The sequence below is a fragment of the Condylura cristata genome, unplaced genomic scaffold, assembly GCF_000260355.1.
Source record: "Condylura cristata isolate star-nosed mole 26May11 unplaced genomic scaffold, ConCri1.0 scaffold00009, whole genome shotgun sequence".
Lineage (NCBI taxonomy): Eukaryota > Metazoa > Chordata > Mammalia > Eulipotyphla > Talpidae > Condylura > Condylura cristata.
The window spans coordinates 2,328,440-2,342,399 of NW_004567110.1; the positions used below are offsets into that span (position 1 = coordinate 2,328,440).

The 13,960-nt window shown below is 59.3% G+C and overlaps 1 protein-coding gene across 1 annotated transcript in view; it reads left to right on the plus strand.

Moving 5' to 3' along the window:
• Positions 1-13,960, plus strand: part of TRAPPC9 (trafficking protein particle complex 9) — a 133,557-nt gene that overhangs the window by 62,739 nt on the left and 56,858 nt on the right. The window contains exon 16 of the mRNA XM_012722892.1: positions 45-169. Within this exon, the coding sequence (XP_012578346.1) occupies positions 45-169 (125 nt within the window). The remainder of the gene's footprint in view (positions 1-44; positions 170-13,960) is intronic.

The following is a 13,960-nucleotide window of genomic DNA, read 5'->3' on the forward strand; positions in this document are numbered from 1 at the left end:
GGCGCTGCAGGCCAGCCTGAGCCTTGGCCCTGTTCTCCTTGCAGACGGCGTCAGCGTGAGTGGGTTCCCCCTGTGCAGCCCCCTGCGACAGGCCGTGCGGCCCCGTGCGGAGAGCAGACCCGGGAACCCGGCCGAGGGCAGCAGGCCGGGCGACGCGAGCCCGGTGAAGGTGAGTGGGTCCTGCGGGTCCCCCGCCGAGGCCTGGGGGCAAACTCGTGCTTACTTTTCGGGAAGGGAAGTGTGGCCTGAGAGCAGACTCGCATTTGGGGGAAGCAGAGTTGTGTGGGTGGCAGGCTGGTTTCTTCGTGTTTTTCTTCCTCGGAATGTTCTGGAAAGCAGTTGCCACAACACTCGTGTCTTGTGTTTGGTGTTGTGAACTCTTGGTTGATTGCAACGTCGCGAATTTCTCGGTTGAATTAAGGACAGAACCAATTGAAGTGGAATATTTCCTGCCTCCTTCCTGTTTACTTGAAAAACCTTTATTGCTTGACGGCAGCTTAGCGGCTTATCCTTTAACCTGGACAGTCCCGCGGGCCACCTCCCCCGCTGTGTGTTGGCACTGTGAGGCCGGGCGTCTGGGAGAGGCCGGCGCTGGCGGGCAGGGGGCTCGGGGCCCAGGTGAGCGCAGGGCCGCCCAGGGCTGGAGGACGGTCGGCAGCCTGTCGTGCTCACGGCTCTGACTGGGGCGCTGACATCGAGGTCACCAGAGGTGACTGTCCAGGTCAGCCTGCCCGCAGGACCCTTGGGGCCACGCCAGACGCCATGCAGAGTCGCAGGCTGTGGCTGGTGAGACGCGTACGCTCTGAGGTGCGGTGCAGGGCTGGGGGTTTGGGTGCCGTGGGGAAGGCACCGGGCACAGGCCAGTTCGCGCTGACAGAGGCACTGTGGGCCGGAGGCGGCGGCTCACCACCAGCCGCTCGATTCCGGCTGGTCTGTCCCAGCCTGGCCTGTGATGCCGTCGAGCTCCCGGGGCGTCTGGGCCGGGTGCGGGGAGCAGCTTGTGCTGCACGGTGTTGGGGGGCGTCTGCCCTGACTGCCAGCTGTTATCTGCCCCGTCTCCCCAAAGCAGCAGTGATGCCGTCTCACTGGAAACCAGCAGCCCTGTGAGATGGGTGCCGAGGCACGGCGTAGTCATGGAAACAAGGGACTCAGTGGGAGCGGCTTCTGGGATGCCCCCAAGAAGTGGGGGAGAGACAGGTGTTTTTTCTGATGTCCAGAGAGATCTTTCCCCACTCAGCAAGCACCAGCCATGACCGTGGTTGGGACTGGCTGACCACGAGGACCTTCCAGGGCTGCACGCTGGTGTGTGTGGACCCAGTGGCCAGACAGTGTCCCGTGGGCCAGGCGTGGCAGCATGGCCTCTCCACCCTCATTTTCCCCATCTGTAAAATGGGACAATCTTGCTTCCTTCACAGAGCTGCTGGGAGGTTGAATGAGATGTGGAAAGACCCTGATGGGGACGAGAATAAACCTGCATCAGTAATCATGACCAGGAACAAAGACTCAGGGCTTCAGAAGAGAAAGATGTGGTTGGAAAAATGAGCTGGTAGCCGGGGACAGCCCAGGCTCTGGCCCTGGCCAGGCTCTTCGGCTGCTGGCCCCCCACTCTCCCTGAGGCGGGGAGTCACTTTTCTCACAAGGGTGCAGCTGCTGGAACAGATGTGGGAGGGGGTGTAAGAATACCCCGCTAGGATGGGGGCCCGGGGGGGCGGCTGTGGGGACAGTGGGAGCAAGCTTGAAGCGTCTCCTTTTTGGGTGTCTTCCTGGAGAGAGCAGGCGAGGGCCGACTCGTCTCCTCCGTCTGGAGACTCGCCTGCGGTCACCACCCACGCCGCCTGAGCTCTGTGTCTGGGTGTCTTGCCCCTCGCGTCTGTGGGCCACCGCCTCAGCCCACCAGCCTCCTCAGGCACTTCCTCCCCCACTGCTCGTCAGCACCCCCTCAGGCGCTGTCTGTCTCCTGGGCGTCCCTGAGGGGTCTGGGTCACTTCTTGCCAGAGCAGGCAAGCTTTACCGGGGCAGGGGCTGACGGGTGGGGTCAGCCTGGCAGGGAGGGGGGACTCCACTGACCCCGGGGTTGGGCCCCATGGAAGGCAAGGCCTTAGGGCAAAAGCTGAGTTTCCCTGGAGAAGGAATTCTGCCTCGGGGTGTAGCGTCCCGCCTCGGTGTCCAGCCTGTCTGCTGCCTCCAAATTTCAGACTTGGCAGCCACCACAGTCTCGTAGGTCAGCTTCTGAAAATGAAACAAATGTCCACACATGCGCGGCAGATGCCCCACACAGCACCCTGGTTTTGGGGCTCGTTTCTCTGGAGAAACAGCCTGAGAAGAGGGCCGCAGAGCAGATCTCAGTAAATGAGAAGGATTCCCATTTTACAAAATAGTAATTTTTCTTAACTGTCGTAAGATAAAAATAGAAACCAGTGAGAAACAGATCTCTGACAGAATGCGCAAACATTTGGAAACAAAATGACTCACTTATAATTAACCCATGGCCAAAAAGGGAAAAAAATTAGAAAGTATTTTGAAAGGAGTGAAAATACCACCTATAGCTGTGGGGCACCATGAAAACGCTCCTGGGGGATTAGGATACCTACTCCCTGTGTTGGACAGGAATTCTCACCTCCAGTCCATAGTCCTCAGGCTGAACTTCAATGAAGTAGTAAAAAAAACTTGCAAATTCAACCTAAAAATTGGAAATTATGCCTAAAAAACATGGAAATAATAAAGATTAGAGCAAAATCAGTGAACCAGGGAACAACAAAGTCTTTACACAATAAAGGAAACCAGAATCTCATACTTTAAAAAAAATTTGCCAACTGCTAGCTTCATTACTCAGGGGGAAAAAGACAGGAATCGTGGATGTTAGGGTGAAAGAGGAGGCATCACGACAGACCGTACAGATACTAGCAGGGAGGCAGCCCTGTGTCATGGACAATATTTACTGGCAACAAATCAGTCAGCTTGGAAGCAGGTGAGGCAGACACGCTCTTTGCAAGGTGAAATACCAGAATTCTGAGAAAGAAATAGATGATCTGAGTAACACTACAAACATTAAGGGCGTAGATTTAAAAACAAAACAAAACAAAACAAACAAGGGCCTTCCCTGGTGGTGCAGCAGGTTACAGCACAGCACTAAGAAGCTAACGCCATTTCATCATGAGTTCGATCCCCACCCTGAGGTGACCCCCCAGGGCATGGCAGACCGCTCCTGTCTCCACACTGTTTCCCTCAGCAGTGGACTTTGTCAGTTGGTCTGTTCTGCTCCCCACTCTGTCTTGGGTGAGTCCTCTCACCGTCCCTGCACCTCTGGCCTGTACCCCCTCTCTGTATGCATAAATAAATAAAACTTTAAAAAACAAAACAAAACAAAAAACCTTGCAATAGAGAAAATTCCAAGCCTAGGTGGCTCTACTTATACATCTTCCCAAATGGTGATGGTCAGATAACATTAATTTCATGCAAACTTTTCCCAGGAAACTTGCAAAAGAGGAAGACCCCCTGCTGGCTCTCTGCGGGTGGGCGCACCTGGTGGTGGATCTTTCTGGAAGAGCTGATGGGGTGCTCCACCCTGTGAGATGCTGCCCCTCAGCAGTCTAGCAGTCAGAGGGAGCCAAGTCACGTGAAACACGTGTCACTTTGGCCTTTGCAGGGCGCAACGGGGGTTCCTGAAGCTCTGGCCGTGGTTACGTCGTCACGACTGCATGTGGGCCACCCCCTTGGAGGCCTCTGCCAGGAAAGCGCTGAGGTCCCCAGCCTGAGCTGCGTGAGGGTGACGAGGCCTCTCAGCCGGCGCCGCCACAGGCCACAGACAGCCCCAGCCTCCGGCCCGGAGGTGGCAGGGTGAAGCTTCCCGGCTGGGAGGGGACGCTGTGGCAGCCGCTGTTCAGGGCTCGTTTCATGCTCAAGGATACAGGCTGGTGGCAGGCCCGGGTCAGAGAGAGGCGCCGGCAAGAGGCTCCGAGTGGGGCGCAGAGATTTCCCACCGGCAACGGCGCAGCTTCCCACGGCGACAGCTGCGCGCTGCTCAGGTGGAAGTGACCGAGAGCTTGGAAGATGAGACGCTGAGCCCGAGCCCAGCAGCGCCAGGGTCCGTGTTCAGACCCCTGCCCCAAAGCCGGTCCCTGTGGCCGCGTGAGCCTCGCTGTGCCGCTTCCCGGGCTCTGACCAGGCCCTGAGGACTCACCCCCCGTCCCAGAGCGCGGCGACGAGCCTTCTGCCCTCGGAGCCTCCACTCTTGGCCTGTGAGAAGCGGAGAATGAGACGCCCCTGGGCCTGAAGGATGCGTCCGTTCCGGCCCCGCGAGACAAGAAAAGCTCGCAAAGCAGCAAACCCAGCTCAGTTCCTAATCATTTCTAACCTGTCCCAGGAAGAGTTGGAGACCGGGAATTTCTTTCTACAAAGCCTTAAGTATAAAAGTTCAAGGAACCCTTTAATCTGCTCCACAATTTCAAAGTTAATGAGTTCAGAGATGTGGGCCGTCTCCTGCTTGTGAAATTCTAAACAGTGTTTTTTGTTTTTGTTTTTTTTTTAAAGATTTATTTATTTATGCACACAGAGCTGGGATGCAGGCCAGGGGTGCAGGGTGAGAGGGTTCACCAGACAGAGCAGGGAGCAGCACAGGCAGATTGATGAAATCCACTGCTGAGGGGAGCAGCGGGGAGACAGAGGTCTGCTGCGCTCTGTGAGTCACCTCTGGGGGGATGGAACTGGCTTTGAAGTGGCTGTGGCCGGCTTGCAGTGCTGCGTCCTCACCCGCTGCACCACCAGGGAGGGCTGCAAGCAGATGTTATGGGGAGAGCTCAGAAGAATGTTCCTCGTGCACCCATGATCCTTTCAGGACTTTTGGGATCCTTGCAGTCCATGGTGACTGCTTTCATCAGGAACCCTCCCTCCCTGCAGTCCTCCTCTGGCTCAGTCAGGTTGTCGGGGTCGGGGGTTACCGGGGCTTTGCAGCACATGCACAGACGCTGGGCAGTGCTGTGCAGAGCGCCGGTGGGCGCCTCGCCGTGTCAGGCGGATTAGCCCGCTCAGTCTGCCAGAGCCGCGCACAGCTCGTCAGCGCTTCCACGCAGCCTGGACCTGGCGGGGCCTTCGGCGCCCCTGCTGGCTTGCCCCAGCTGACCTAGGCTTCCCCAGCGCAGAGCTCCTTGGGCTTGGCTCAGCTTTCATTTTCAGCACCTAGGGCAGCGCAGACAGTCTGGCTGCCAGTCATTGTTGAATGGATCCGAAAGAAACTGCAGTAATGTCTAAAGACTCCCTGGAGGCTGTCTGGGCACCGCAGGAGCCGTGGGCCCTGCTCCTGTGACTGGCACCCCGGTGTCAGTCGGTGTCACCGCTGTAAATAAGTCAATGGAAAGGAAAAGCTCAGGAATAAACAGTCGTGGGGAGAATGGGCCGCTGTGGCTCCCGTCCCTCTGCTCTTGGTGACACACCGCTCCTGCCCCTCCCCGAGCCCGCAGGCGGCCTCAGCCATCTCCAGCAGCCCGAGCCTGGAGCAGGCCCGGCCATCTCGGCGCCGGCTTCTGCACCGTCGCTGCTGCCGGAGGGCTTTTCGATGAGATGCTCTTCGCTTTGCTTTGCAAACCCCTCCTGTCTCCCCACTACTCCCCTCAGCCGTGTATTTCAGTGGATCTGCCATCCTGCCCCCACTCTGTCTCTGGGGAATCCTCTCTCCGCCCTGCACCTCTGGCCTGCACCCCAGTCCTTGTGCGCACAAATAAATTTTGGATGCGTGTTCACGTGCCACGTGGTTGAGCCAGGGATGTCAAAGATCGTTCATCCAGAAACTCTGTCCCAAGCAGTTGAGGAGCAGAGGTGTGTGTGGCGGGCTGCTTGAGGCCTGGTCCAGGTGGAAGGCTGGCTTTTCCTCCGCTGCATCAACAACGACTCCTTAGAGCAGACCCGCCGGGGAAGGTTGGCCGGTGCCCATGCTGAGGGCCACGCAGCCGCCTCCTTGTGGCGCCTCCTCAGGGTTGGCCACTTCCCCGTGCCCCTGGCCTTCATGCCTGGCTGGGCTGACACATTCTACAGCCTTTTGAGGGACTGGTCTTGAAGGCGGCACTGCACCCAGGTGGTTTAGATTCTTTTTTTTTAAGATTTGTTCTGTTTACTTGTGCATACAAGAACTGGGGTGCAAGCCAGAGGTGCAGATGTCTCACCGGAGAGAGAGCGGGGAGCAAAACAGGCTGACTGATGAAGTCCACTGCTGAGGGGAGCAGCGGGCGGGTCAGGAGAGGTCTGCCGAGCCATGTGGTCACCTCCGGGGCAGGGATCGAACTTGTGCTGAAGTGGCTTTAGCTTCTTAGTGCTTTAACCTGCTTCACCACCAGGGAGGGCCCACACTACCGTGTTTTATGAAGAGAAGGGATGCACTTTGTCAAATGCCCGTGCTGAGCCAGAACACCCACGGTTTCATGGTTTCATGCGATCCTGACAACAGCCCTGGTGCCCAACGACCCCGTCAGAGCAGCTCAGGCCCAGGCAGAGCGCGAGTCCTAGCTGGGCGGTGGGAGGGGCGACAGGAGCTGACACACAGGCCTTCTCTGTGCACCCCCAGCCTCCTGCCCCCCGCCCCCTACCCTCCCCGCACCGCGGGCGCACCAGAAACACTGGCCTGCTCCCGGGAGCCCGGTGTACTGCAGGGGTGGGGCCAGGAAAGGTCTTTTGCTCTAACAGTTGGCCTGGGGTCACATTCTGGGCCGAGCATGTCTGCCAGCTAGTTCCTGAGTTTCTGTGAGCCTCGCCTTTTTGTTTCCTATTCCTCTTGGGAATAGGAAAATGCCCACGAAGCACCTTGCGCACAGTAGGTCCGCAAGAAAGGTGCTCTCCTTTGGCCCGTGATCAGAGCTAACATGAATGCACCTGGGGGTGGGAGGAGGCAGGTGCTGATGGTTTCCCAGGCTGTTCTGAAGTCGCCCCGCCCCCACTCAGCCCCACCCTGCAAGCCGTCAGCCAAGTGGCCTCTGTCAGAAACTGCTCGCCTGAGGGCGGGGTTTGCCCGAGTGTGGCTTGGCACTTGAGGGTGAACTTGAACATCCAGTCGCCGGGGAGCCCTGGTCCGTGCGCCCCATGAATTGCTCGCTGGTGTGTGCACCTTGCTTTCCCCTGCATACCTCCGCTCTCCATCCGGTCTCCCTTGGGTAAGAAGTGCTGACTCTGTCCTGTGTTGGCCGAGAACTTAACTTTTTTGATAAATCACTTCTCGAGTTTCTCAAGTAAGGAAACGGGGAAGAAATGCCAGCTGAGAGGCTGCGGCTTTTTCTTCTGTTTCGGAAAAGCGGCCCCGGCTGCTCTCTCTCTGGCATTCCTTGGTGCGGTGCAGCTTTACTCGCGAGCGCCCAGACAGCCCTCTGCTCTGCGGTGACGCTCGGTGTCGGCACAGGCTCGCGTCGGCACAGGCTCGGGACCAGTGAGTACCTGCTTGGCAGCGAGGCTGTGAGGAACGGGTGATTCATCACGGCCCAGTGGGGTTTATTCTAGAGACAGGCGTTGGATTACACTCTCAAAATTCAATTGGAATAATTCACCCTGTCAGCAGAGCAAAGAGGATAAAAATCTGCACTCGCATAATATGTAAAGCACATCTTTGATAAGAGACACACACACAATGTAGAATCACCGAGCACCAGATGGAACGACACTCGCTCGTTGCTGAGCGGGGTGTGCAGAGGAAGCTGCCGGCCCCACGGTCCTGGTGGCTGCTGTCCTGCACGAGGCCAGGCCACGCCCTCTCACGTCCTGTCACCCTGCGCAGACACTCCCCGGTGTCGTATGAACGAAAGTGACATCAGCCTCACAGGTGGGAAGAAGTAAGTCTTTGTGCATAGAAAATCCCAAGGCATTTATAAAAAGCCTGCTAGAATAGCAGAAGAATTGAGTCATTTTAACAAGGTAGTAAGGTTCATAAACACATCCATTTTATTTTAATGTTAATGAAAATTTAGGAAATGGGATGAAGGTTCTAATACCATTTATGGGAACGTAAATACATTACTTTAGGGGGACGTTTAACAAAGTGTGTACAAGAACCACACACTGAAAATTACCAAAGTTTTCTTGAGGAAAAAGAGCCCAGCAAACAGGGACATTGAAAGATGTGCGTGTTCGTGGGCAGGTGCCTAGGGTCACCATGACGGCGCTCGCCAGGCTGACTCTTAGATTCTGTGTGCGCTAGTGGGAATGACAGCAGGCCGAAAGCAAGCTGACGGCTGAGTCAAAAATCAATGTGGAAGTGCGGGGGCCCGAGCTGGCCCGGACAGCAGAGTCCAAGGAGCCAGGACGGAGGTGTTGGCGTGAGGCGAACACGCGAGGCCAGGGGGGTCTGGCGATGGGCCCGCTGGTGCATGGCCCTCTGAGGGTGGACAGAGTGCCCAGTGGGTGGGAGAGGGAAAGGGTGAGCTGTTCGAATAAAGGGTGCTAGAACTTTATTACCAGGATGCAAAAACTTACCTTAGCACTCGCTCCTTACATACATAAAAATCAAATCAGGAGTCATCAAAGACCTCAATTGAAAAGATGAAGATGGTAAAATTTCTGAAAATATTGGAAAAAACCTCACTGCTGGGGGTACGCGAAGGTTTCTCCGGACACACACAAAACAGCACGAGCACAACAGACAAAGCTGTGAGCGAGTCGGTGAGGGTGAAAGCTTCTGCCTCATAAGCCACCTGCAGGGGGAGCGTCACCTTGGCTTCAGCGCTTGCGAAGCCTCTAGCTGCGCCACGATTTGATTCCAGGGTGTGTGGAATATTCGTACAACTCAAAATGAGAAGACGAGAGCCTGCTTTTTAAAACGAGGTTCCCCAGAGAAGGTGCAGCAGCTTAGATGAAAAATCAGGCCTTTGATGGCCCCGGCCTCTGAGGCTGTCACCTGTGGGCGTGTTAGCCAGAGTCCCTGGGGACGTGGGCCTGGTGCCCGACTGGCGGAGCGCAGGTGTGTGCACCTGCACCTGGACATTAGGCTAGAAGCAGGGCCGGCAGAGGCGAGGACGAGGCCGCGAGATGGGGTTGGGAGACAACACCAGAGAGAGCCCAGAGAACGCGAGTAGAGAACTGAAACCGGAGGCATCATCGCACCGCACTGCTGTCGAGCGACTCTCGGGGAGGAGACGCCCCCAGGGGCTGGTGAGACGCCGGACGGGACGCCTCCCTGACCAAGCGGCTGCGCGTGGGCGCCTGAGGTCGCCGACAGCTCTGACGCCCGTTTCTGCTGCTCCCCTTCCCTCATGGAGAAGATCACGTAGGGACTCAGCCTAATGGAGTCGTAATTCAGAGCCCCGTTTCCTAGGGGACTCTCGGACGGGCTCCTCGGGGGCCTCCTGCGGCCGGCTCTGCCGCCCCAGTGCTGTTCCGTGGCCGAGGGTGGCAGGCCATCTGCGGCGGTTACGCGGTGGTGCGTGGCGTCTGGGACTCGAGGGTCGAAGCCAGAGATTTAAAATATCTTCAACTTTGTATCACAGTCGAAGAGAAACCGAGCGGAAATCAGCCTGGCCGATCCGCAGAAGGTCCAACCCGGATTTCTCGCGTGACCTCGTTGCCCGACCCAAGGCGGCGCCGAGGCTCGGGCGCAGAGAAGCTGAGCGGCTGCGCCCAGCGGCGCCGTGACGGTGGAACCTGGGCAGCCGAGCTTCTCTGCCGCCCACCGAGCCCCGGGAGAAGTGAAGGTCGGCGCATGCCCCCGCGCCACGGAGCGCGACGAGCCACGTCCAGCGGGAACACCAGTCTCGCGGGTACAGGGAGTGCCCAGAAGCGGGGGTTGCAAGGCCCTCAGGAGGGAGCGTGGAATGGGGACCTGTGGGGGCGCGGGCGTGCTGGCTTTGCATGTGGCGCTCCCCGCGCGGTGACTCTGGGAGCCGCCGGCCGCGCAGCGCTTCAGCGGGGCATCAGCCCCCACAATGTAAAGGACCCCTGAGGCTGAGCCCTTTTCTCGCTCATCTCTGTTCTTGTCCCTTGTCGCCCCCCCACCGCCCTCCCCCTTTGTGAGTAGCGAATCCAATGACGGACTCCCGCTCACCAGGCTCCTGCTGTGTCCGGGCTGTGCTGGGCCCCTAACCCTACCGCGACACCTTTCAGGTCACCGGGGCCCGAGCTGCTGAGCCAGGTACAGGAAGCCCCAGAGCCGGAACTTGAGGCGGGATTGTATGACTTCCACCTCCGGCCCCATCGATGCATCTCCCTGGCACACACACGACCGTGGGCGGGCTGCTAAGTGCAGCCCGACCCGTGCGCGCAGCCTAGGCGAGGCCTGGAAGAGGCCAGGCAGCAAGCGGGCCATCTGCTGGCGGAGTGTCGAAGGCGAGGGAGTTGTACGCCGCGCAAAGCCAGTTCACGCTTTCTCACACGTGAGGGGGCAGGAGCTCCCTGCAGCCCGGGCTCCAGTTTGTGACCTCCCTCTGCACCCCGCCGCCTGCCCCCTCCTCCTTCCCCCTGGAGTTGTAGGGTGTTAGCCAAGAGCCTTACCTGCTCACAGGCGGTGCGTGGGCCAGCACACGCCTCCTGGAGCTGCAGCCCCACAGGCTGGCCTGGGCCCGCTCGGGGCAGGCTGTCCTCTACGGGCGCCCTTCTCCGTGGTCACACTCAGATCAGCTTCAGGTCCTCCAGCACGCCTTGTAACTGGCCAGCTGGCCTCCGCCCCTCCCCGGCCCTCCTCTGCCAGCAGTGCGGCCACTTGGAACCAGCCCGCCAGCAGTGGTGACTTCGGTCCGGTTACTGCTGATCTCGGTGACCCTCAGTCAAACTACGGAGTTGGGGACGAGCCCTTTCTTCGTGGGTGTAGTCCGGTGATGGTTTTTACTAACAGTAACGGCTCGCTTTATTGCATGTTTACTGTGTGCTGAAGACTTCCTAGCCTCTTGGAGCGCACTCGGCGCAGCGCTGGACGCCGAGCGAGTGCCCACTAAGTGCCCAGTGCTATTACTGTGATTGTGTCTATAAAACATGCTTAATCAGGCTGTTCCTTTCTCGCGTCCTCTTCCGTTGTCTGCCAGAGGCGATTCAAGCTGGCGTCAAAGGCCTTTCCGGTCTGACACACTCTGGCTGTCCGTCGCCCCCTGCGCAGTCTTCCCCGCCCCCAGGAGGGCGCCGCTGCTCAGAGGGCGCCGCCCAGCCTGCTGCGCTCAGGTGTGGCGGGGACCTCGGCTCCGTGGCTCTGCGGCGGGGCCGTGTGCCTGTAGTGCTCGGCAGCAGGGCCGAGAGCCGCGCAGGACCCAGCTGTCGGCACCGCCGCAGACCAGACCCCGGCGAGTGGGACCGCGGTTCCCCGGGAAACTTGCCCCGCGCGGCGCCAGTTGGCCGCCCGAGCATGCCCGCCCGAACATGCATAGTAAAAATTCAGGGTGAGTGAATGAGTCGTGTTGGGCTTGTGTAACAAGTTTTAGTAATTTTTCGCTACACTGTCATATTTTCTACCTTCTACCTGTTTCTGTCTTGAGAGATACAGTTTTCCTGGTAGTATTTAAGTGTAAGAACAACACTAAGGCTGAGGACATCTGGTTGTACCGCCAGAGACCCAGGAAGGCGACTCCCTGCAGCGCGCCCGCCCTGCCCGTGGTGCTTCGGGCTCCAGGCCACCGTGGGCAGATGGAGCGGCGAGGACCGAGCTCGGGGCTTGGCTGGCACCGGCCTGGGCGGGGGGACCTCCGCGGGGCGCTCCCCACCCCTCCAGTCTAAGCCTTAGAGCTCTCTCTGGGTGGTCTGCAGAGGAAGCTGCAAACCGCTTTCCTGAACATAGGTCGCCCTGAGTCCCTTCCCCAGGGAAACATTAAGGGGTCCCACGAGCCAGGACAGCAGCTGCTCCAGCTGGAGGCCAGGTGGGGGCGTGGCGAGGGCGGGGCCTGGCAGCCCTGTTGGCCTTCGGGGGCGTGGCGGGGGCGGGGCCTGGCAGCCCTGTTGGCCTTCGGGGGCGTGACGGGGGCGGGGCCTGGCAGCCCTGTTGGCCTTTGGGGGCGTGGCCTGGCAGCCCTGTTGGCCTTCGGAGGCGTGGTGGGGGCGTGGCCTGCCCTGGGCAGATGTTTGCCTGCCTCTTCTGGGACAGGGACAAGGTTTTTCTTCACTGCGTGTCTCCACATAGTAGGTGGTACGTGCGGGGTGCTTGCATGGATGCCTCCGCTGTGTGTCGAAGAAATTAAAGTCTCCAGCCGTCAGCCTGTTGCATGTCTCTCCGGTAGCTAAGTGCCTCCCAAGTCTGCATTCTTTACACTGTTAGCGGCGGAAATCCCATCTCTAAATGGCTTACTCAAGAGGTAATTTATGGTGTCATTTTGGGAAAGTACAGGTGTAGATTTACCCGCAGATTCTCTCTCCTCCACCTCCCAAGTCTCCATCTCCCAAATTCCAACAATTCCCTAAAAATTGTCATTCTCAGCTTCCACGTGGGAGAATATGGCTGTTTCTCCAGGCCTGTACCCCCGGGTTTAAGATGAGGGGAAAGACAGTCTTACGTGGATTTTGCTTCTGTGAGAACAGGCAGGACGCTGTCCTCTGCAGAGGCTGCGGGGGACCCACACGGCGAGTGAGCTTTTCCCCGGAGGCCTGAGGACAGTCACGTCGCAGCCCCTGCCCCCTCCCCCCCGCCGCCTTCGGGAATCACCGACGGCAGACGCCCCGACGGCAGACGCCCGGATGGGGCTGCTGTGTGTTGGGATGGCGGGCTCACCCCTCCCGTGCTTGCCTTTGGTGGCCTGGCTCTGCGTCCCGCTGGCGCATAAACTGCTGGTCGTGCACGAGGTTAAGTTATTGCCCGGCCCCGGGCGCTCTGGCACAGGGCTTTTAATAAATGCTTCCGGAGAAAGACTGACAGGAGCTGTCTTCAGGGGCTTGGACTCCCCGGGAGACGCACAGGCCGGCCAGCGTGAATGGGAGGCAGCGGGGAGGCCCGTGGAAGTGAACATTTAAGCAAGAGAGCATTACTGCTAGTGTTTTTATAGTGGGCATGGATTATACTTGTAGTAAAAATAGTTATTGAATGCAAATCGAAACCATGGTAGGGCACCATTTCACACCCACTGGGATAGCTATTATCTAAAAAAGGGAAAATATAAGTGTGGGCGAGGAGTCGGAGCTGTTTACATTGCTGGCAGGGCTGTGCAATGGCCCATCTGCCGTGGAGGAGCCTGGCAGGTGCTCAGAAGGTAGCAGACTTGCCCCGCCAGGCCGCCTCTTGGCCGTGTACCCCGGAACTGAAGCGGGTGTCAGGCTCACACACGTGCGCTGTGTTCACAGCGGCGGCTGGGAGGGGTCAGCGCCTGCCCCTGCTGCGGGTGGGCGGGTGGCCAGGTGGGGCTCAGCGCACAGGGGTGTGGTGCGGGCAGCCGCGTGGTGCTGGGGCAGACTCCGCTGCCTCGGGGTCTGCAGCCGGTGGCTTGAGGACAGAAGCGGGTGGTCGTCCTGGCCGGGCGGTCAGCATGGGGAGAGGACACTCTGCAGGGATGGGCTTTCCTCTCGAGGAACGGCCTGCTCTGGATCTGGATAGAGGGGTCCTTTGGCAGCGTCAGCGTGCCACCTGTCCCACCCTAACATGGCTTGGGGACGTGAGAGACCCCCCCACCGCCGTGACAGTCCGCGTGCGGTGACGACCGGGAGGCCGCTGTGACAGGCCCCTCTCTGCCTTGGGACCCCGAGGGCGTGGGGGCCCGGCCCCTTTCCAGCGGCTTGCAGCCAGGCCCTCTCGTGCGGGCCCTGCACCCTGCTGCTCGCTGGGCTGCCCTGGCGCCCTTGGTGCGGGCGTCCCATTTCTCCACCTCGAGGGGCCCGCGGCCAGAGCCCCACCCCCAGGTGGGACCCCCTCGGGAGGCACCCGCGGGCCGCGTCTCACTCCCGCCAGGGGTTCTGTCTGGAAGCACTGGGCCAGTTCGCGTGTGGCCTTTACTTTGGCAGTGAACGAGAGGCGTCCGCACTGGGCCATGCACTCTGGTGCTGGCCCCGACGGCTCTGCCTGCCCGCGGCGCCCGCCTGCCCGACGGCGCCG